General features: G+C 57.3%; 1 protein-coding gene across 1 annotated transcript; it reads left to right on the plus strand.

Annotated features, from left to right (window-relative positions):
- Positions 1-48: 48 nt before the first annotated feature.
- On the plus strand, positions 49-22,181 carry OPLAH (5-oxoprolinase, ATP-hydrolysing). Its single transcript, XM_079984160.1, has 26 exons — positions 49-617; positions 1,381-1,572; positions 3,250-3,358; positions 3,509-3,632; positions 5,397-5,592; positions 5,824-5,989; positions 6,841-6,979; positions 7,527-7,594; positions 7,687-7,940; positions 11,581-11,693; positions 11,812-11,982; positions 12,170-12,307; positions 12,430-12,568; positions 13,740-13,852; positions 14,023-14,174; positions 14,565-14,725; positions 15,596-15,697; positions 15,957-16,131; positions 16,240-16,424; positions 17,727-17,873; positions 19,000-19,134; positions 19,410-19,559; positions 20,070-20,227; positions 20,649-20,809; positions 21,054-21,151; positions 21,318-22,181. Exons 1-26 carry the CDS (start codon positions 450-452, stop codon positions 21,471-21,473), a joined length of 3,870 nt encoding a protein of 1,289 aa, XP_079840286.1. The 5' UTR covers positions 49-449; the 3' UTR covers positions 21,474-22,181.
- The last annotated feature ends 1,524 nt before the right edge of the window (positions 22,182-23,705 follow it).

The following is a 23,705-nucleotide window of genomic DNA, read 5'->3' on the forward strand; positions in this document are numbered from 1 at the left end:
CCGCCCGGGAAAGTTTCTGCGAGCCGCCTTTCAGGGCATCAACTCTCTCGGCCCGTCGGGGGGGGGGGAGCATTGAAGGGGCGCCTGGAGCCTCCTGGTCCCGCTCGGGTTCGCGGGAGGGAGCGAGGAGGGGGCCGCGATTCCCACGAGCCCGCGTCCCGGGAGGGCAGTTGCACGCCTCTTCCCTGCCCTGCGCGAACCCGTCCAGCAAGTCAGGCGGGGCGCCGAGCCGGCCCCTCCCGCGGCAGGAGGAGCTTCCCGAGCGGAGGTCTCGGCCAGGGGCGCGCCGTCGAGCCAGTCCGCTGCCGGCCGAGGCTCCTCCCGCTCTGGACTCTGCCGGGGACCCCGTGAGGCGCTCCAGCCGGGCTGCGGGGACCCCGGGGTTTCTGCACGCCTCCCTCGGCCGTCCCTTCTCCCCGCCGCCCGTCCGGCGGGCGCTCCGTCGGGCTATGGCTGCGCCCGGCAAGTTCCAGTTCGCCATCGACCGCGGCGGCACCTTCACGGACGTCTTCGCCCGCTGCCCCGGAGGGAAGGCGCGCGTGCTGAAGCTGCTCTCCGAGGACCCGGCCAACTACCGCGACGCGCCCACCGAGGGCATCCGGCGCGTCCTGGAGGAGGTGAGGCGGCCGCGGAACGAGAGCCGCCCGGGCGCCTGGCAAGGACGCGCCTTCGGGTTGCCTCTGCCAAGAAAGCGGCAGCAGCCGGAAAGAATTCCCCCGGAGGAAGCAGGAGCTCTTGCAAGCCCTTCGGCCCTGGAGAGCCCCCCAGCCCTAGTGTGAGGCTAGTTGAAGCCCCCCAGCCCCAGGCAAAGGGGAGGGGCTTCGCAGAGGGCGACCAGGACGCCCAGCAGCTCTTCCAGCAGCTGGGGTGCCATCCCAGAAAAGGCCCTGCTCCCTGCCCACCTGAGGGCACCCGGAGGGAGCCCCTGAAGACCACCTCAGCAGCTGGACGGGGGTCTTAAAGAGGGGCTTTAAAGGCAGCCCTTGGATGGAGCTGAAGAACAGGGGGCCACATGCATGTCCCCTGTTTGGTCTGGTGGGGCTGGGAGGGTCCCTTGCCAGGCCAACTGGAGAGCCACCTGCTGCCAGTCAGTGTAAGGCATTGGTGTCCCAGGTGTGCATTCCCTGTGTGGGGAGTCGGAGCCATGGGTCTGGACAGCAGTGCCCTGGTGGGCAGGTGGGTGTCCTCTCCTGGCTGCTATGGTCCTCCTGGGGGGCTAGAGGGGGCTGGTTCTTTGTCCCTTAGGAGCTTAGTCCAAAATATGACAGGAGCACCTTCCAAACCGTTATGCACAAGGGCTGTGCAGGAGCTTTTCCCGTCCTCTTGTCCTGTGTGTGTGCTCAGCCTGGCAGGCCGTGACGGACGCTTTGCTCCCCCCAGGAATGCGGCATCCCCTTCCCCAAAGACCAGCCCCTGGACACCTCGCGCATTGAGTGGATCCGCATGGGCACCACGGTGGCCACCAACGCCCTTTTGGAGCGCAAGGGGGGGCGCCTGGCGCTGCTCATCACCAAAGGCTTCAGGGACCTGCTACACATTGGCAACCAGGCGCGGCCGCACATCTTTGACCTGGTCAGTGCCAGGACTCTCCCCCCTCCCGCCCCCCTCCTTCCTCTGTGTCCAGCAGGAGAGGGGGCTCAGCTGTCCCCTTCTGCCCTCCAGAGGCAGCAGTCTGGACTCCAGCCTGTGCCAGCCGGTGCCACCTTCCTGGGCAGCCTGGAGGGGTGGGCGGGTGCTGTGCCACTCTTGGGATTGGCTGGCAGCGCTGGAGCGTTCCTGCTGGCTGGGCATGGAGGGGGCATGTGGGAACAGCTTAGAGGTCCCTCGGCAGAGCCGACTGGGCAGCCAGCCAGCTGGGAAGGGGGGGGGGGCTTTGCTCCTGGTTTCCATGGAGGCTGCAGAAGGTGCTTTCCTGGCAGGCTGGGGGGGGGGGAGCAGCGACGGCTGCCATGTGCTGGTGCCCCCACCCCTGGGTGCCTTGAGCATCTCCCTCCCTTCCTGCCACCCCAATCACTGCTGCTCACTCTGATCTGGGCCCTCCCTCCCCTGCCGGCAAGTTCTGCGAAGAATCTCAGTGGAGCAGCACATTTTTCATGGCTGGGCTTGCCCTCAAATGCCCTAAATTCTTCTTGTGCCATGGGGGGGGGGGGAGGAAACAGGATAGAATCATAGAATTGCAGAGGTGGAAGGGACCCTCAGGGGTCATGACCCAATCGCCTGCGATGCAGGAAGAATCTCTGACGGACGGCCATAGCCATAGGAGAAGAGCCATAGCTCAGTCGCAGAGCATCTGTGCTGCATGCAGAAGGTTTGATCCCAGGCGTCTCCAGGTGGGGCTGGGAGAGGCCTCTGGAGAGGGGCTGCCGGCCAGAGTAGGCAACACTGAACTAGATGGACCAACAGCCTGGCACAGTTTCCTATGCTCTTAGCTTGGTTGCTGACGACGATGCCAGCGCATGAAAGCTCTGCTCAGAGATCTGCTCTGGCTGCTGATTTGCTCCTGAGCCAGGTTCAAGGTTTTGCTTTTAATTCCTGAGGCCAGCCTGCACTTTAGCGGCTGCCTTGCCCACCTGGCAGCTTTCCCTGGGGGGCCAGGCCTCCTGCAAGCACCACCCAACACGTTTATGATGGCGGAGCACCCCCCCCCCGCAGCAGATGGAGGAGGAGCCAGTGGTTGTGATCCCAGGGTTGTGGGGGTTGGACTAGATGACCCACGGGACCCCTTCCGAATCTGCATTTCTGTGGTTCTGTGAAAGGGGTGCAGATCCCTCTCCCGGCCTGCGAGTGAGGATGTCCATCCCCTGATGAGGATGATAATAATAATAATAATAATAATAATAATAATAATATTTATACCCCACCCATCTGGATGGGTTTTTCCAGCCACTCTGGGCGGCTTCCAACAGAATATTAAAATACAATAAACATTAAAAGCTTCCCTAAACAGGGCTGACTTCAGATGTCTTCTAAAAGTCTGGTAGTTGTTTATCTCCTTGACATCTGATGTTGGGCACCACCACTGAGAAGGCCCTCTCCCTGGTTCCCTGTAACCTCACTTCTTGCAGGGAGGGAACCGCCAGAAGGCCCTCGGAGCTGGACCTCAGTGCGGAGATGTTCCTTCAGGTATACTGGCCTTTGAGGCCGTTTAGGGCTTTCAAGGTCAGCACCAGCACTTTGAATTGTGCTCGGAAACATACAGTGATCTGCCCGTGACCCGCCCCCCCTCTGCCACCCCCTCCTTCTCCCCAGGCAGTCTCCATGCCAGACCTGCTGTATGAGGCCGTGCTGGAGGTGGACGAGCGCCTGGTCCTCCATCGCGAGGGATGCCAGCTCTACGGCTCTGCCCCCAAAGTCACAGGTGGGAGCTCCTTCCCAGTTAGGGGCACTGCTGCCTCCATCTGCCCTGGAGGGCTGGCGCTGGCTCTGTGGGGCTGTGTGAGGATGATGCAGGGAGGGTCTCCCAGATGGGGGTTCACCTGCCGGTTCTCTTCCTCTCCCCCCCCCCCAGGTTTGACAGGGGAGTCCCTCGTGGTACACCAGCCGTTGGACCTGGATGCCCTGCGAGGGCAGCTGGAGGGGTTGTTGGCCCAGGGCATCCGCAGCCTGGCAGTGGTCCTTCTGCACTCCTACATGTGAGTTCTGCTCCTGAGGGGGGAGGAAGTCTTACGCTGTGGGTTGAGGGTGTGGAGCTGCCCCAGGAATGGAGGGGAGGTCAGTGCGCTGCTGCTCGTCTGAGCCTGGGGGCAACCTATAATAATATGATCATAATTTTATTATTTGTACCCCACCCATCTGGCTGGGTTTCCCCAGCCACTCAGGGCAGCTCCCAACAGATTGAAAACAGAATAAAACATCAGACATTAAAAGCTTCCCTGAAGAGGGCTGCCTTCAGATGTCTTCTAAAAGTCTGGTAGCTGTTGTTCTCTTTGACATCTGGTGGGAGGGCGTTCCACAGGGCGGGCGCCACCACCAAGAAGGCCTGGTTCCCTGTAACCTCACTTCTCACAGTGAGGGAATCCCCAGAAGGCCCTCGGCGCTGGACCTCAGCTTCCGGGCTGAACAATGGGGGAGGAGACGCTCCTTCAGAAATACTGGACTGAGGCCATTTAGGGCTTTCAAGGTCAGCGCCAACACTTTGAACTGTGCTCAGAAACGTACTGGGAGCCAATGTAGGTCTTTCAAGACCGGTGTTATGTGGTCTCCACTCCCAGTCACCAGTCTAGCTGCTGCATTCTGGATTAATTGTAGTTTCTGGGTCATCTTCAAAGGTAGCCCCACGGAGAGCGCATTGTAGTAGTCCAAGCGGGAGATAACTAGAGCATGCACCACTCTGGCGACATAGTGCGCAGGCAGGTAGGGTCTCATCCTGCGTACCAGATGGAGCTGGCAGACAGCTGCCCTGGACACAGCCTAGTTCCTCTCCAGAGCCTTTATTCGCAACCCACATCCCGTCCTTTGCCAGCAGAAACCGGCAGGCAAGCCAGCTAGGCAGCCTCAGCGGAAAAGGAAGTGAAGGAAGCGCAGTCGTGGAACTGCAGAGCTGGAAGGGATCCCAAGGATCACCAGATCCCCTGCAAGGCAGGAATCTTTTACATGGGGCTCGGACCCATAGCCCTGAGACTAGGAGTCGTGCTGAGCTGTGTTTACATTGGCAAACAGCGGAAAAGCTGAATGTTGGAAGATTGAGGGCAGAGGAAGAAGGCCCGTCTTCACGCAGCGCAGAGTCCGACTCTGGAACTTGGTCCTGCAGGAGGATGGGCCTGATTCATGGAGGAGAAGGCGGAGGCCTTGCAGAGCGCCCAGCCGGGGTGGTGATGCTCTGCCCCCTGGTCGGAGGCTGGCGTGCTTCTGAATCCCAGTTGCTGGAAACCAAGGAGCCAAGAGCTGCTCTTGGGCCCGGATCCTGCTTGCTGGTTTCTCTGTGGGGCACCTGGCTGGCCACTGGGAGAGGAGGAGGCTGGGCGGGCCCCCTTTGGCCTGATCCAGACCAGAGCCCCCAAGGAAGCGACGGCCAAGACAGTGAGGCAGCTTCAGAAGAAAAGCAGGGGCTGCTCCCGTAACAAATAACAACAACAACAACAATTTATTTATACCCCGCCCTCCCCGGCCAAAGTCAGGCTCAGGGCTGCTAACACCAGTAAAATTACAGTAAAAACATAATAGGAAAAAACCCAATTTAAAATACAGGTTAAAATACAATTTAAAATGCAGCCTCATTTTAAAAGTAGCCCATAGATCCAAACCCTAAGGGGAGGGAAACATAAGGGTCAGACTAAACGCGGACCAAAGGCCAGGTGGAACAGCTCAGTCTTGCAGGCCCTGCAGAAAGATGTCCAGTCCCGCGCTGGCGCCCAGGGCGGAGGGTGAGCAGCGCTGAGCCTCTCCTCCCCCCGCAGGTGGCCAGAGCACGAGCGTCAGGTGGGGCACCTGGCGAAGGAGCTGGGCTTCCAGCAGGTCTCCCTCTCCTCCCAGGTGATGCCCATGGTGCGGGCAGTGCCCCGGGGCTACACGGCCTGCGCAGACGCCTACCTCACGCCCTGCATCCACCGCTACCTGAGCAGCTTCCGGGACGGCTTCGCTCAGCAGCTCCAGGTGGGAAACGGGGGAGGACTTGTCTGAGGAGAGCTGGGTTCGAGTCCCGTCTCTGGCAGTCTCCCTCCCTCCCTCCCTCCCTCTCTCTCTCTGGAAAACGGAGAGGGGTGGTCTGTTTGGCACCCAGTCTCCTTGGGGGCATTGCAGCGGGGGGGGCACCCTTAGGGCACCGCCAGATGGGATCCCCCCTCCTTGGCCTGGCCTACCCTGCCCCCTGGCCTCTCTCTGCAGGGCGTCCCGGTCATGTTCATGCGCTCCGACGGAGGCCTGACCCCCATGGAGGCCTTCAGCGGCTCCCGCGCCATCCTCTCTGGCCCAGCAGGGGGCGTCGTGGGCTATGCCGTCACCACCTACCGCCGGGAAGATGGACAGCCCGTCATTGGCTTTGACATGGGAGGTAAGAGGGACCACGGGGCGTGGAGAGGACACCCGACACCCTTTTAAAATGTGGCTCTTTGGGGGGGGGGAGCATTACTGGGTTCTTGTTTTCATTTTGACTTTATATACAGTCACACCTCGAGTTGCAGCCGCTTCAGGTTGCGATTTTTGGGGTTGCGGACTGCCCAAACCCAGAAGTATTGGAAGGGGTTACTTCTGGGTTTCTGCGGTCGCTCATGCGCAGAAGTGCTAAATTACGCTTTGGGCATGTGCAGAAGTGCCAAATCGCAACCCGTGCGTGCAAAGACGTGCCGCTGCGGGTTACGGACGTGCATCCCACACGGATCACATTCACAACCTGAGTGTCCACTGTATTGCGGTCTTTTCTATGAGACCTGAGACCTCCTGGTATAATAGGGTGGTATATAGAAAAGGTAAAGGGACCCCTGACCATTAGGTCCAGTTGTGGCCGACTCTGGGGTTGCGGTGCTCATCTCGCTTTATTGGCCAAGGGAGCCGGCGTACAGCTTCCAGGTCATGTGGCCAGCATGACTAAGCCGCTTTTGGAGAACCAGAGCAGCGCACAGAAACACCATTTACCTTCCCGCCGGAGTGGTACCTATTTATCTACTTGCACTTTGACATGCTTTTGAACTGCTAGCTTGGCAGGAGCAGGGACCGAGCAACGGGAGCTCACCCTGTCCCGGGGATTCGAACCGCCATCCTTCTGATCAGCAAGTCCTGGGCTCTGTGGTTTAACCCACAGCGCCACCCGTGTCCCAGGGTGGTATATAAATTCAGTAAATAAATAAAATAAGAAACAGTGTGGGGCTGTTCTGGCGGGTCCCTCACCCGGGGTCTCTCTCCCAGGCACCTCCACTGACGTGAGCCGCTACGCTGGGGAGTACGAGCACGTCTTTGAGGCCACGACGGCCGGGGTCAGCATCCAGGCCCCGCAGCTGGACATCAACACCGTGGCAGCCGGAGGGGGCTCACGGCTCTTCTTCAGGTCGGGCTCACAGCCCCCCACCCCGGGATCTGTGGGGTGCTGGTCCCTCTTCTGGCTGCTGGGACCCTGCCTATCCAGTTGCCTCCGCACCGTCTTCCTTTGATGGGGTGGGCGTCCTGGTGACCCCGTGGCCCCCGCCTCCTTTGAGGGCCACTTCCTTGGGGCCCACGCCCTGCCTCACTTGTTCCTGCTGCCGGGCTTTCTCTCCCGCGCTCCCTGCCTTGAGTTCAGGGCCCCGAGTTAAACTGTGGAACTCCCTGCCACAGGAGGGCCACCAACCGGGATGAAAGAGGATTGGACAATTTCATGGAAGAGGAGGGGGCCACAGATAGCTCCTAGCCAGGAGGGCTCTGCGCGGTCTCCGCAGGAGAAAGAGGGGTGCTCTTGGCTCCAATCCTGCTTGCAGGTTTCCCCTTGGGCTGCTGGGCTGGATGGACCCCTTTGGCCTGATCCAGCGGACTCTTCTCCTCTGGCCTGGCAGCTCCTTGTCCCCCCCCCCCATTTGCTACAGTGGTCAGTTAATCTCTCTCTTTTTCCTCCCTTCCAGGTCTGGGCTCTTTGTCGTTGGCCCCGAGTCTGCCGGGGCGCATCCTGGCCCCGCTTGCTACCGGAAGGGTGAGGCGGCCATGTGGGGCAGGGGGTGGTGTTGGGGGGGGCAGGATGCTGGCGGCGGGTGCCTGACTGCGCCTCTCCCTCTGTGCCCCCAGGAGGTCCCCTGACGGTGACGGACGCCAACCTGTGCCTGGGCCGCCTCCTACCCAGCTACTTCCCCCACATCTTTGGACCCACGGAGAACCTCCCCCTCTCGCCAGAGGCCACCCTGCAGGCCTTTGAGGAGCTGGCCGCCAGGGTCAACGCCTTCCGTGGGGCCAGCCCCCCGCTCAGCGTGGAGGAGGTGGCCATGGGCTTCATCCGCGTGGCCAACGAGGCCATGTGCAGACCCATCCGCGCCCTGACGCAGGTAGGGGCTGCGCCAAGGCTCCCGGGGCAGAGACCCCCTCCTCTGCACCAGGGGAAAGAGGGGCTTTCTCCTGACTTGCCCTGGGAGCTCCTGAAGGGGCCGCAGAGGGAGCAGAGCGGCCCCAGAGGTGGGAAGGTGGGAGGGCAGGCTACTTTCGAATCAGGGCAGCAGCCTCACCCTGCTTCTAGGGCTCACAAAGATAGATAAATTTTATTCGTGTTAGCCAATGGCCATAGCAACATAAAACAAGCAATATATACAATTAAAAAGACAACAATGGGTGAAAAGGGGAATCAAATGGCCAAGATTATCGTTCAGATAGTGGCCCTTAATCTCATTGCACCCTCGATCAACCTAGCAACCTTTGCTGTTGTCATTTTGATCTGATAACAGAAAGAACCATGTGGCCTCAGATGGGCGCCCTGGGATGGTAAGCAGGAGTGGGGTGGTGATCTCATTCCTCAGATCTTTGTAAAGGGGGCAGGACAGGAGAGCATGAGCCACTGTTTCCAGATTGCCATCTCCACAGGGGCAGAGTCGTTTCTCAGTTGGAATCTTTTGGGATCTGCCCTCAAGTACGGAAGAGGGCATCACATCCAATCTGGCACCTCTGTATTTTGGGATAGTTAATTTATACAAATATGGTGCCAGGGATCAAACTGAGAAGGGGGGGGGGAGGCATACCAAGGACAGAGTTTCTTTATAATGGCCAGATTGTTCTGTTGCTCTCAGTCCTTCAGACGCTGCCCAATTAGCCTTTTTGCTTTAATAAAGCCCATCGTGAGAAGCTGATGTGGGTGGAGTCCACAGGAGAGGAATTTTTGGTGCACAATTTTGGACCACACACTTTTATGGGGGTCTTGTGTCACTAAGGGCAGTAGACCGGGAGGATTTAGATTTAAACGGAGCCAATAATTAAGAGTTCTTTCCCAGGACAGAGCTTCTGCAGAGGGAAGACTTGCCTCCAGTCGTAATGCTGCATTCGGGACACAGGGTGGTACAGAAAAAATCTGCCTTAAAAATTTGGATTGGACAGTTTCAAGAATGCTACAATGATTACTTGTCCAAATTTGGGCTGCATTTAGGGAAGGAAGGTTCAGTGGTTTCAGACGCAGCTCCTTAAGGATGGCTGGTATCCCTTAGTAAGAAGGGGGTGGTGGGGGGAGACCCCCATAGGGTGGGGGGCAGTCTGATTTTTAATATTCAGTTGGAAGCTGCCCAGAGTGGCTGGGGAAACCCAGCCAGGTGGGCAGGGTATAAATTTACTATTATTATTATCATTATCATCATCATCAAGAGCCCAGTCCATAGAGCAGGAGGCGCTTAATCTCAGGGTCGTGGGTTCGAGCCCCATGTTGAACACTGCATTGCAGGGGGTTGGGCTAGATGACTCTGGGTGTCCCGGGGGTTGGCTGGGGAGGCGCCTCTGAGCCTCTGCTCTCTGAGGCTGCAACTTCTGGGCTGTTTTAAGGAGCTCCAAAGGATTCCCCCCAGCCTGGGGAAGGGAGGGCAGGGGCTGCCATGGGGGGCTCTGAGGGAGGGAGGGAGGAGGGAGGGAGGGGGTGAGCCATGGAGCCAAGCTATTGGAGGTGGAGCAGTCCTACACACAAACAGCAGCAGCTTCATAGAATCACAGAACTGTAGGGCTCATCTAGTCCTGCAATGCAGGAATTGCAGCGAAATAATCTGATTCAAAATCTGATTTAAAACCTCCGACAAAGGAGGAGCCCAGCACCGTCCAAAGGAGTCCTTTCCTCCGTCAAACAGCTCTTACTGCCGCCAGAAATCTCTCCCTGACATTTAGCTGGAATCTCCTTCCTTGTCACTCAAAGGCATGGGTTCGAGTCCTACCCTCCAGTAGATCGCTGCACCTGTCGGAACCTGTGCTCGGCCGAGCTGATAAAGCTCATCTTCCAGAATCACCCTCTGACCTGATTAACGACCTGAGCCTTTGATGAGGCTCCAGGCACATTCCCATTCAGCAGAGAATCAAAGCAGCACGCAGAAGTGATGAGATTTATGGCTACATCGCTATGCTTTATTTTCTAGTTACAGGTAGGCGCATAGACACCACCTTATACCGTAAACCAACTGACCGAAAAACATATCTACATGCCTCTAGCTACCATCCCAAACATACCAAACAGTCCATTGTATATAGCCAGGCACTACGTTACAGCCGCATCTGCTCCAATTCTACAGACAGAGACTCTCACCTAAGAGATCTACAGCAAACCTTTTTTGAACTAAAATACCCAGCAGATGAAGTTAGACAACAGATCAACAGAGCCAGACTGATACCCAGAGAGAACTTGCTGCAAGACAGACCCAAAAAAGAAAATAACAGAACACCTCTAGTCATCACATACAGCTCCCAAGTTAAAACAGTACAACGCATCATCAGAGATCTACAACCTCTCCTGGACAATGACAGTTCTCTTTCTCAAGCTCTGGGAGGAAGACCTTTCATTGCCTACAGACAGCCACCCAATCTCAAACAACTCCTAACCCACAATAATACTACTACCAGACTTAACACGGACACTGGCACCAGAGCCTGCAATAAACCCAGATGCCAACTTTGCTGCCACATACACCCGGACAACATCATTACTGGCCCCAACAACATCACACATACCATCTCGCGACTAATTGCTCATCGTCTAACATGGTGTATGCCATCAAATGCCAACAGTGTCCTTCAGCTCTCTATATTGGACAAACAGGCCAAACCTTACGCCAAAGGATAAACGGACATAAATCCGACATCAGGAATCACAAGACAGAGAAACCAGTAGGAGAACACTTCAATCTCCCAGGACATTCTATACAAGATCTCAAAGTAGCTGTTCTATTACAAAGGAATTTCAGAAATAGACTGGAAAGAGAAGCTGCTGAATTGCAACTTATCACCAAACTTAAAACCATGGAGAGACCTGGTCTGAACAAAGACATTGGATTCTTATCTCATTATACGTGACAAAGCCATTTTTCACCTTCTCACCCCTTGCTTTTTCCTGTAAGACCTATTGCAGTCGTTAAGAGTCGTCAACAGGCTCATCACAGCTATCTGCCAATCACCCAATCCCACCACCCTTCTGAGTAATACCCCTCTCCACCCTCTCACTATATAGAAGGGTCTGGTGACTTCTGTTTCAGTGTATCTGAAGAAGTGTGCATGCACACGAAAGCTCATACCTAGAACTAACTTAGTTGGTCTTTAAGGTGCTACTGGAAGGAATTTTTTTTCTTTTATTTCGTTTTTTCTTTATTTTCTAGCTACACAGACAGAAAAGAAATCCTCCTCTCTCTGTGAGAGCAGAGAGCAACTGGAAAACAAAGGGACAGGAAACCAGTAACGTCACATCCGTCTCCTGTGAGACTTCCAACAAGCTGGAATGTCTCTGGAATGTAAACAGAGTCTTGTGACTCTAAGCAGCTGCACAGTGGCAAACAGAAACTAACAGTACCTTCCATGGGACGGCCCTTGAGATATTTGAAGAAGGGGGTCAGAGCTTCCCTTTCCCGAATCCTGCTGCCTGGGGACCCTTTCCCTGGCCCCTCCTGTGGGAGGTGGGGGGAGAGTGCCACCTGTTTCTCTCTCTCTTTCTGGGCTCCAACGGCCGCTCTGTCCTTCCAGGCTCGGGGCCACGACACGTCCCGCCACATCCTGGCCTGCTTTGGGGGAGCTGGGGGGCAGCACGCCTGTGCCATCGCCCGGGCCTTGGGCATGAGCAAGGTCTTCATCCACAAGTAGGTGCCCAGGGCAGGGAGGGAGGGGAGGGGGGTCTCCACCCCCAGGACCCCTCGCTTGACCTGGCAGAGGAAGACCCCCCCCCTCGCTCACTCGCTCCCTTCCTCCTCCCGGCAGGCACAGCGGGATCCTGTCCGCCTTTGGCCTGGCTCTGGCAGACGTGGTTCATGAGACGCAGCAGCCCTGCTCCCTGGCCTACGGCCCCGAGGCTTACGCCCAGCTGGATGATACAGTCGCCGCCCTGGAGGCCAAGTGTGTGCAGGCTCTGGAGGCCCAGGGCTTCGCCAGGTGAGCGCCGCCCCTGCAGGGCGGGACAGGGGCCTGGGGGGAGAAGGCCCTGCAGGTCGCTGTGGGCAACCTGCCCTCTGTCTGGGGAAGGCAGAGTGAGAAAGGGGGGCTGGTGTTACATTTGCGGGGAGCTGGGCAAAACAGCCCCCAGCCGCTTGCTCACTGCCCTCCCCTCGGCCTTCCCCAGATCCCAGATCAGCACGGAGCCCTTCCTGCACCTTCGCTACGAGCGCACGGACTGCGCCCTCATGTGCTCCGCCAAGGGCTACCCGGCCACTGCCCAGTCTTGCCGCAGCGGGGACTTTGGCGCTGCCTTTGCCACCAGGTCAGTGGCTCCCCCTCCCACCTGGCACCACGGCTTGGAAGCGCCCAGCTGCCCCTTTCTGTGCAGTGGGGGCCGGGAGATGCTTTGCAGTCGCCCCCCTGAGCCTGCGCTTGGCCCCCCAGGTACCTGCAGGAGTTTGGCTTCACCATCCCTGGCCGAGCCGTCCTGGTGGACGACGTCCGTGTGAGGGGCACGGCCAGCTCCGGGCTGGGCCAGGAAGAGCCGGTGCCGGCCAGTGAGCAGCCCCCCCGCCGGGAAAGGGTGAGGACCCCCCTGCCCCCTCCTGGCTGGTTGCCCTTGAGAGCCCCCTCCTGCTCCATGCATTTGGGCAATCCTCTTTGAAAGCCGTCCCTGTGGGAGGGAGTTCCGCAGTTTAACTTTGGGCTCTGGCTCCTCCCCTCCCGGCAGCCCCAGCTGGCCTAGGGGCTGATGGGAGCTGGAGTCCAAAGCATCCAGGGGGCCCCGACTTGGGGGAGGGAGCTGGACTCCCCCGACTGCTGGGTGCTCAGGTGCTTTTGGAACCTGCAGTCTGAGAAGAGCCCAATTAACCCCCTCCCAATTTCAAACGCTCTCTTTCGTCGGAAGGGGACACTTTTATTTTCAAGGTCACGCAGTTCCTGATACAATATATATCCCGGTGGACCATCGCAGAGCTGTGGGGCAGGAAGGTGGGGAGACAAGGCGCCCTTTCTCTGGCAGGATTGGGTCCTGGAGACGTGGGTGACCTTTTTGCAGTATAGATGTACCTCAGAAGTCAAACGGAATCCGTTCCGGAAGTCTGTTTGACTTCCCAAAAGTTAGGAAACCAAGGTGCAGCTTCCGACTGGTTCCTGATTGCGCAGGTGTGCCGTAAATAATAGCGGTGTCCGCAGCGGATGTTCGGCTTCCCAAAAACATTCGGAAACTGGAACACTCCCTTCCGGATTCCGATCATTCGGGAGCCTGAACATTTGACTCCCAAGGCGTTTGGGAGCCCAGGTACAACTGGATCCAATTGTTTGCAAATACAACAGGCCAGCCTGGGGGAGCAGGCAGGGACCCCCAGAGCCTGTGCTGGGGCTTTGGGAGAGGGGCCTGGTCCCCCCAGACCCAGCTGCCAACAGCTAGGGGCTCTTGTCTTGGACTCTGCTGGTTCTGTCCTCCTTGCTCTCTGGGTGGGTCAGAAATAGAAAAGGAATGTTTTCTGCCACACCACTCTTTGCTTCGGGAAAGCAACTTAAATTCCTAGGCTTCCTTACTCCTCATTTCCAAGGCTGAAAGTTGCTTTTGGTGGTGCAGCTGATCCTGGGACCTGGGTGGAGGGGGGCCAATAAATTAGAATAATAGAATTGCAGAGTTGGGGCAGACTCCCTGCATTGCAAGAAGCTCAACTACAACAGTTAAACCAACAGTCCTTAGTATTAATCATCCAGCCCCACTGTCTGCCCCCCAGGTGTCCCGCTGCTATTTTGAGGGCGGCTACCTGGACACCAGCGTCTACCTGCTGGAGGAGCTCACCTGGGGCCACTCCATCCCTGGTCCCAGCATCATCATTGACAAGAACAGGTGAGGGGGGGGGCTTTATCCCTGCCCTGCAATGAGTCCATGAGCCTTTGGCGCTGGCTGGCTGTGGGGCACCCAGGGTGGGGGCTGCTTCCAGAAAGGGCAAAGAGGCGGGAGGGGAGGGGGGTTGGGGAAGAAAGAGCCGAGCTGCAACCTCTGTGCCCCCCGCCCAGCACCATCCTCGTGGAGCCCTCCTGCACAGCCTCCGTGACCCGACTCGGAGACATCTGCATCGCTGTGGGGTCCGGGACGGAGCGCCCCGTCGGCCCCCAGATAGACCCCATCCAGCTCTCCATCTTCTCCCATCGCTTCATGAGCATTGCAGGTGAGTGAGGGGTGTGCTCTGCCTGGGGGGGACGAGGGGGGGGCTAGGAGAGTGTGTCCTTGGAGGAGATTCCTGGCGGGGGGGAATCATAATAATACTGTAATAATAATAAATAATAATAATAATAATTGGCGGTTCCCTCATTGCGAGAAGTGAGGTCACAGGGAACCAGGCAGAGGGCCTTCTTGGTGGCGGCGCCCGCCCTGTGGAACGCCCTCCCATCAGATGTCAAGGAAATAAAGAACTATCTGACTTGTAGAAGACATCTGAAGGCAGCCCTGTTTAGGGAAGTTTTTAATGTCTGATGATATCTGGCTGAGTTTCCCCAGCCGCTCTTTGTGGCTCCCGACAGAATATTAAAAACCCTGACCCTCTTCCCCCGCCAAACAGAGCAGATGGGACGCATCCTGCAGCGCACAGCCATCTCCACCAACATCAAGGAGAGGCTGGATTTCTCCTGCGCCCTCTTTGGCCCCGATGGGGGGCTGGTCTCCAACGCGCCCCACATCCCAGTCCACCTGGGTGCCATGCAGGAGACGGTGCAGTTTCAGGTAGGCCTCCCCCCCACCGCCCCCCCCGACTTCCACAAGGTGACTCTGCAAAGCTGCACCCAAGCCAGGGAGGGGGCCAAGGTGCCCGGCTCCCCCCTTTCTATCCAGAACCCTATATGTCTTTTCATATATGGTCTTGAGTTGCTATGGGCTTTGGGCCGCATGTATAAAATAATTATACTTTTCACTTATCTACATTTCACTTATTTTGCATTCATTTTGACATTTTAAAACTTTGCTTCCTTCCCCCTCTTTCTGCGGTTCCTTAGATTTATTTTTAACATCTTCTGCATATCCAAATTAACTTAACTTGCTCATTTATTAATTTTCTTTATATATATGCTCTTATATAGATGCAGGTTTTTACAATAATCCTGCCATTGTTTTTATCTGTTCATAATTTATCTGTAAATATTCAATAAACCACTTCCATTCTTTTATAAAATGTTTGTTATCTTGATTTCTTATTCTTCCGGTGAGTTTAGCCGTTTCTGCAGATTCCATTCTTCCTTTGCTGGGACTCCCAAAAATGGGAAAATGGAAAGTGGCCGTCTCTCTCTTATTCTTCATCCCCTTTGAATCCCGCCTTTCCTCCTGTCGAGCTGCTGGTTCCCCACGGCCATGACAGTCGGGTGGGGATCTGAACCCAGTCCCTAGGCCAGCACCCTGACCACTAGGCCACACTGCCTGGATGGAGCAGCTGGACTCTGCTGGCGGCCAGAGCTCCCTCCTCCAGCTCAGCCCTCTTGGGACTTCAGGATTCAGGGGCCGGAGGAACTGCCCCTTTTGGCCCTGGGGAGCCCCTGGGACCCCTCCTCACTCGAGGGGCTTCGCTCCCCCTGCCCTTTCTCTTTCCTGCTGCCCTTCCAGATCCGGAACCTGGGCTCCGACCTCCACGAGGGGGACGTTCTCCTGAGCAACCACCCGTGCGCAGGGGGCAGCCACCTGCCGGACCTGACCGTCATCACCCCTGTGAGTTGGGGTCTCCTGGTGGGCAGGGGTCCCAGGGGCACAGCCTGGCCTGGCATCTCTGTCCTGGCAGACCGACAGCCGTGCCCGGGTGTGTGGCTTGGGCCCCTTCAGGACTGGGGAGGGTTGGATGCCCAGTGCCCTTGGAGCTGGGGGGTGGCAGTCCCAGGATCTTCCCCCATTGCCCTGTGGCTCCTGCCATCCCTGCCCCATGGCCGCTCCCCGTGGACCAAGCCTGCTCCCTTCTTCTGCCCCCTCACAGGTCTTCTGGCCAGGAGAGGCCAGGCCGGTCTTCTTTGTGGCCAGCCGGGGGCACCATGCGGACATTGGGGGGATCACGCCGGGCTCCATGCCCCCCCACTCCCGCTCCCTCCAGGAGGAGGGGGCCGTCTTCATTTCCTTCAAGCTGGTCAAGGGTGGCGTCTTCCAGGAGGAGGGTATGTGGGGGCTGAGCCAAGGAGGGGGAGAATCCAGGGGTCTCTCTGCCCATCGGTGGCCTTTGACCTTGCTGGGGGGCTCACCTGCCTCCCCTGCTCCCCCCGCAGCCGTCACGGAGGCTCTGATGGCCCCCGCCCGCCTCCCCGGCAGCAGTGGCACACGCAACCTGCAGGACAACCTCTCTGACCTTCGCGCTCAGGTGGCAGCCAATCAGAAGGGGATCCAGCTGGTGAACGAGCTGATTGGTCAGTACGGCTTAGAAGTGGTGCAGGCCTACATGGCTCACATCCAGGTGAGCAGGAAGACCGCAAGGGGGGCCGGGGGGGCTCTAAATCAGCCCTTGAAAATGAGAGAGGCTTGTAGGAGTGGACAGCCTCTGATCCTTGTTGGGAGGGACCCTGAGGGTCATCCAGCCCAACCCTCTGCAAGGCAGCAATTGCGACTAAAGAATCCCTGAGGGATGGCTGAACAGCCTCCTTCCGAGATTTTGCAGTGTGTTTCCGTACGTGGATATTATTGTAAACCGGAGGGACGGAGCCATCCTTTTCCTTTGCAGATCCAGGGCTGGAAGCAGGCCAGCCAGGGTCTGTCTCTGCCCCCAAAAAACATGGTCCTCTGTCACAAATTCTCTGCGGCACTTTAGCTCAGGGTCCCAGGTTCTGCAGTGCAGTATATCTATTGTGAGCTATATATGGTATATACAAATATATACAATAATCCACAGGCTATAATACACAAGCAGTTCATACAGTCAAACAGAGTACCTGGCTGCATAATAATAATAATAATAATAATAATAATAATAATAATAATAATATTTTATTTATATCCTGCCCTCCCCAGCCGAAGCCGGGCTCAGAGCGGCTAACAACAGTAAAGTAATACAGCAGTCTAAAATCAATTCATTATAAAATCAGTTCAAATCAAATTCATGGCAACCATTGGGCTAGAGTTCTATGAGGATTACAGCTCTGTCTTGCAGGCCCTGTGGAAAGATGTCAAGTCCCACAGGGCCCTAGTCTTTAGGCAAATAGGAAGACCTTTCTATCTCTCTATCTCTCTCTGACCACACTCTTCTACACCACCTCTTAGTGCTGGACAGGTTTCCTTTTAAACCAATGACAGCCAATCAACTGACAGCACATTACTGCAAGTCTTTCTGACCCAGCACTTCCATAGAAAGTATTGCAGGCCGGTTGCATCAGCCTGCAGACTCAAGCCTGCAGACTTACTATCTCACACAGCATTCTGTGAATCCCGACATCCTTGCATGTTGGTCTGCCTCCCAAACCCCCACCTTGGACTCCTTGGAAGTGTGCAAGAACACCCTCAAGGCCTTCCTTAATCCATGGGGTTATCTGTGTATATAATTCCACACATTTCAACCCAAACCCTTCCAGAGCAGCCCTCAGTATAAAACGGAAAGCCAGAGCAATGTCACAGATGCCACTGGACGGTTGTCACAAAACACCCAAACGCCTCCCTAGTTCCGACGTGGGCGCAGGTTGGAGAGCGTGTTGGAGAGCAGGGGGAGAGAGACCTGCAGGGCCACCCCCCAAGTCTCTGCTGTCCTTTGTGCCGCCCCCCCCTCCAGGCCAACGCAGAAGTGGCTGTGCAGGACATGCTGAAGGACTTTGCCGCCCGCCAGGGGGAGCCGGGGCGCCCCCTGCAGGTGGAGGCGGAGGACTTCCTGGACGATGGCTCCCCCATCCGCCTGAAGGTGACGGTGGACCCCCAGCAGGTGAGTGCAGGTGGCTCGGGGGGGGGGTGCTGTGTCTCCTCACCTCCAGAAGGAGATTTGTTGAGTTGAAAAAAGTTCAGGAAAGGGCAGCCAAAAGGATCAAGCAGGGGATGGAAGAAAGGCAGCAGCCTTTGGGACCTTGTCGTTTAGAGAGAAGGGGAGCAATAGCAGGCAGGGGAAGGGTTTGTCAAATGATGGAGAGAGAATGCACACCATGCTCTCCCCTCTGCTTTCTGGCAGGAGGGCACGCAGCCTGCCTGCCAGCAGCCAGCCAGGTGGCGGGGGGGGGGGCTGTAGTGGGGTGGGGTGGGGACACGGGACTGAGCTTTCCCTTGGCCAGTGTCTGCCTGACCGAACCTCCCCCCCCCCCCGCTGCTTCTGCTCCCCATACCCAGCAGAAGCCATGGCTAGTACCATGATAGCTGTTGCTGGATATGCAGGTTGTTTACACTGCAAGCAATGAAATTAATGAAGCTAAATACTTATTGGAAGGTCAAGCTAAGAAATGAAGACACACCACCTGATCAATGGCTTTATTTTTCAAATTTATTCTTATTGTTGACAAAAGATGAAGTTTGTGCCAGGAGGGACTGTTTGCTCCAGTATTGGTCATATCATTCATCTTTTTGCTTATATTTCAGGTGAGAGTAATGAGTTAGCAAGGTAACACCAACATCCAACATCCAAGATTGGGCTGCAAAAAAAACCCACAACCATCTTTTAAGTCTCATCATGTAGTGTTTTGAAATAATTTATTTACCTGATAAAGTGTGGACAGTTGTACAAATTGCCCTGTTATAAAACGTCTATCTGGTTTATTCCCATCATGAAATTCCTAGCTTTTTATAATTGCAAGTTTCAACGCAATAAATTTGTTATAAAAAGGAAAAAAAAGGGGGGGGAATGGTGGAGAGAGGAAAGCTTTTCTCGCTTTCTCGTAATGCTCAGACTTGTGGACATCCAGGGGAGATGAGTGTTGGGAAATTCAGGACAGAGAAGAGAAAGTCCTTTGCATAGCACAGAGTTCAGCGGTGAAACTCCCTCCCACAAGAGGCAGTGGGGCGGGGGACCGGGACCCCTGCCTCTCCCCCTTTCCTCCCCCACCGCCTCTCTTCTCCCCCCGCAGGGCACGGCTGTCTTTGACTTCCAGGGCTCCGGCCACGAGGTCTACGGCAACTGCAACGCCCCTCGAGCCATCACCCTCTCGGCCCTCATCTACTGCCTGCGCTGCATGGTGGGCCAGGAGATCCCCCTCAACCAGGTAGGGCGGGGGGAGGAGAGCGGCCCCTGGGGGGCAAGCCAGGGGCCGGGGGAGTCCTGCCTCCCCCCCCCCCCGCGGAAAGGAGTGGGGAGGAGCCCTGCCCTCAGAGGAGCCTTCCAGCCCCAGGAGAGGGATGGCCGCACTCAAAAGACGGGGATCCAGAGCCCCTTGGGGGGAGGCAGTGTGGCGTAGTGGTCAGAGTGCTGGACTGGAGCCAAAGGGGTTTGCCCTCTTGGTCAGGCTGGTCCTTGGCATCCCTCCCTCCCTCCCTGCAGGGTTGCCTGGCGCCCGTGCAGACCCTCATCCCCAAAGGCTCCCTGCTGGACCCCTCCCCAGACGCAGCTGTGGTCGGGGGCAACGTCCTGACCTCCCAGAGGGTGGTCGACGTCATCTTCCGGGCCTTTGAGGCCTGTGCAGCTTCTCAGGTGAGAGGAGGGACAGGTGAGGGTGGGCCGAGCCGGGGTGGTCCTAAGAGGGCAAGGTGGGGGCTCTCAACTAAAAAAATAAAATCCAATTGTCTTCCAAATTATAATCTTAATTTTGTGACTTCTCACGATCTGAATTCCAAAGCATTTCTGCATCACAGTCCTGCCTCTCATCTCTCATCGATGTTTTTATAATTCCATATCACAATTTTATCCTCCACGCTGGTCTCTGGCTCTGCAATCCTCGATCATGGGGAAAGCCCCGCTTTCTTTACCCCACAATCCTCCCTTCCCCTCATAAAGGGGGGGGGGTCCTTGCCCTGCCTGCTCCCCAGAGCCTCCCCCCCCCGGCTGATGTGGGGGGGGAGGGGGAGGCCAAGCGTGGCTCCCGTTTCCCATCATCCCCTGGGAAGAGTCTAGATGGGGAGGGAGGCGGTTGGGGGCTGGCGGGGGCCTTGGCCCCTGGGGGGCTGGGGGGGCGTCTTCCTCACGGCCCCTCCCTCTCCCCAGGGCTGCATGAACAATGTCACCTTTGGCAACGAGCGCATCGGCTACTACGAGACGGTGGCTGGCGGGTGTGGGGCAGGGCCCCACTGGCATGGCCGCAGTGGGGTGCACAGCCACATGACCAACACCCGCATCACGGACCCCGAGATCTTGGAGAAGCGGTGGGTGCTTTCTGGGACGGGGGCCTCCAGGGGGCTCTGGGGGGAGGAGAAGGGGGAACGGGGGCTCCATCTCCTTTCCTGGGCAGCATCTAGCTGAGCCCCCTGGGAGGGACTGGGGCTGGGCAGTGTGGATCACAGAACTGCAGACTTGGAAGGGGCTCCAAGGGTTCTCTAGTCTGACCCCCGCAAGGCAGCAGCCACAGCAAAGACCCAGCCCCACAGGGAGAGCCCTGCATGCCGCCAACCAGGACCCTCCATAAGTCTGGGGCTTCAGTTCCTGTGAGCTGTGGGAGTTATAGTTCGAAACCTTTGTAGGGTCCCTCTCGGCCCCCATCTCTGCAGCCCCTCACCCTTTTTTTTAGGGGGGAGATTTTGTGGCCTGTCCTGAATGACCCCCACCGCTTTCCCTCCCTCCCACAAGGTATCCAGTGGTCCTGAGGTGCTTTGAGCTGGCCCCGGGCACCGGGGGCACCGGGCGCTTCCGAGGTGGGGACGGGGTGCGTCGGGAACTGCAGTTCCGGGAGGAGATGGTGCTGTCGGTGCTGAGCGAGAGGCGGGCCTTCCGCCCCTACGGCCTGCAAGGTGAGGGGGCTCCCGGCTCCCAACGCTCGCCCCCCACCTTCTGCCCAGGTTCCTTTGTGGGTGGGGGGCAGAGAAGGGTACTTTGTGGGTACGGTGAGCCTTGGCTGAATCTGGGGAGAGGGTTGTGTCATGGGCAGAGAGAACAGAGGCACCCCCCCAACTCTCCCTGCCCTCTCAGTTTGGCTCTTTGGGAGTCCCCCCCCCCGGCTGTAATGACTTTATTCCCCCACCCCATTGATTCCAGGGGGTGAGTCTGGCTCCCCAGGCCTCAACCTGCTGATTCGACAGGACGGCCATACCATCAACCTGGGCGGCAAGACGTCTGTGAAAGTGGGGCCTGGGGTAAGGATCCGGTCCGCGCATGCGCACCCCCCTCCCTCTGCTCCTGGCTCTGAACCCCCAGACCCATCTCGGTTTCCTCACCTGCCTGCCCCCCAAGGGGACCTTCCCCCAGCACAGAGTTCCTCCTCTGCCCCACCCCAAACATCTCCCTTCTCCTTCCCTTCAGGACGTCTTCTGCCTGCAGACCCCGGGAGGAGGGGGCTTCGGACCACCTGCCGCGCCCCCGGGACCCCCCAAAGGGCAGGCAGCCCCCCCCAGAGGCTGGCCCTTCCTGGAGCGAGGGAGCCTCTATGACTACCGCCTGGCCCAGGAGAGAGCGTGATGGGGCCCCCTCCTCACCAGGGGGTCTGCAGGGGGGCAGTCTCTGTCAGCTGTGGGGCAAGAGTGGGAGTTGAAAGCCTCCCTCCATGGGGAGCAGATGTTGCATGCAAGCGGTAATCAGCGCTCGTCCTGCTCAGGGTAGACCCACTGAACTGAATGAGCCTAGGTCAGCCATGCCATGCGCTCCAGGGGGCCCCCACTCCCCATGTGAGGGGAGAAGAGCTGCACCTGCCACTCCCCTTCTTCCCACCAGGGGGCAGCAAGGCCTGAGGTTTGCCGCTGGGTGAAGGGGGAAGAACCCTGCAGTTGCCCCCACAAATTCCTCTCTTCCTCTCTTCTGGGGGTTTTCTGGCCGAGCTGGGCTTGCTGACTGCTTGGCCTTTCCTCCTCCAGCCTCCCCGCCCAGCACCAGGAGGGCCAGCCCCACTTTGTCTGGGGGTCCCAGCAGTACCTCCCTGGCCAAGGCCTTTATATGACCTCCCCTCTAGGCTTCTTGGAGACCCTCCACTCTCTGCCTGGTCCCAAGCCGGGCTCCTCTCTCAAACACCACCACCACCGAAACCCCCCCAAGGCCTTGGGCAGAGTGGGCAGGTGGCCCTGCAGTTGGAGCCCCTCGGATCTCCCCTGGGAAGGAGGGTTTTTGGGCTGGGATTATTCTGAGCTTTGCTTCCAAGTCTGTGGGCTGAATAAAGCTGCAACCAGCAAGTTCCCCCATTTGTGTCGTTTTTGCAGCTGGGGCAGACCAGGTGTTGGGTTGAGGGGGTGCTGCAGAAGGATCCTCGGCCCCTTCCCACATGTTGTGCTGGGAGGGTCTTTCGTTCCAGATGGGGGCCAGGGTCTTCCGGGGGTTTCACCCTTGGAAGGAGGGGAGGAGGTCAGGGCTAGCATTGCTCTTCCCGAAAAAAGGAGCCACAATGCACCCGAAGAGCCTGGAGCTGGCCTCTCTTCTGGCCTCAGGCCCAGCATGGAAGCAGCGCCAGAGGAGGGTCTTGGCCCCTTCTGCCCCAAACGGCTCTCTCTGCGAAGCCCACAAGATCCTGGTGGCCAGACTCCTGCAAGAAGAAGCTGCTTGTATCGGATAATCCGGTTGCACACCACCCCAAGCGATGAGAGGTGCCAGGGGTTCCAGCTGCTTACAAAGGACTCAGCTTCTTGGGAACGAAGATCATCAGAGGCCCACAGACATATGGTTTATTTACTCATCTACACAGCCTGAGCCCGGTGACATAGGGGCTCCCAGCATTAACACCCCAATGGATCTTGCGCCTCCATTAGTCACAGCTTTGGATCCAGCACAGAGCAAACAGAGCTCAGGGTCTCCAGCTTCCAGCTCATCTCAGCGCTCTCTCTCTCTCTCTGGCTCTTGTTTTCCTGCCTAGCAGGGGGGAGGCAGGGGAGGAAAAGCCCCCCCCCCTCACTTAGTGGAAGCTATTGCATCCCAGCATCCTTTTGTGATGCTGATGAGGACACCTGGGCAGGTACGGCCAGTGTCTTACAATGCCTGACTAGTACAGCAACCTCTCTATCATTCTAACCCTCCCTGGATACAGGACCCCAAGAACTGGAAGGGGCTCTGCATCACCCCAGCTGACCCCCAACCTCCTGACAAAACAGCACCTTTAGAGCAGAAATTGGGGGGTGTTTGCTTCATGTGGATGCCAGTTGTGGCCCTTGCATGATTTCTTGCACACCCAAGTGCGCACTCTGCACTTTTGCACCCAGGGAACCAGCGGGGGAGGGAGCTACCTGCCTTTGTCACTCGCTTTTTGAGGGTTTTTGGGTCCCGGCTGGAACTGAAGCTCCACCGAGAGCAGCTGCTGGATTGCTCCCACATAGGGAAAACTCAAGGAGTGTGTGCGTGTCGAGATTCACCTTGACCTCTCCTCTCAGAGCTGCTTGTGTTGCGCATACTCTGTGTGTGTGCAGAGGAGCCTTGGAAGATTTGCTGTCTGTCTGGCGGGGGGGGGGGGGTTCCTGCTAGAGAGACCCTCCCTCTAGTGGAGCTGCCCCTTGCCCCTCCTGGGGCAGAAGATGCAGAGCTCAGGACAGTTAATATAATATAATCCTTTATTAGGCCTAGCAAACCACACATTATCAGACAGACACCATATACAAATTGTGCAAAATACGAGATTTGTCCCAGTCAGATCTTTAACTCCAGAGAAAATCAATTTGCATAAATAATACAATACTGCACTACCGAATCCCCGATCAATTAAGAACCACTAATTTT

Source organism: Podarcis cretensis (genome assembly GCF_951804945.1).
Source record: "Podarcis cretensis genome assembly, chromosome: 7".
NCBI classification, from domain to species: Eukaryota; Metazoa; Chordata; class Lepidosauria; order Squamata; family Lacertidae; genus Podarcis; species Podarcis cretensis.

Coding starts and splice junctions, on each gene's coding strand:
- OPLAH (XM_079984160.1), top strand. CDS start 450: ATGGCTGCGCCCGGCAAGTTCCAGTTCGCCATCGACCGCGGCGGCACC. Junction 12,569..13,739: donor AGCCCCCCCGCCGGGAAAGG/GTGAGGACCCCC, acceptor TCTGCCCCCCAG/GTGTCCCGCTGCTATTTTGA. Junction 16,132..16,239: donor TGGCGTCTTCCAGGAGGAGG/GTATGTGGGGGC, acceptor CTCCCCCCGCAG/CCGTCACGGAGGCTCTGATG.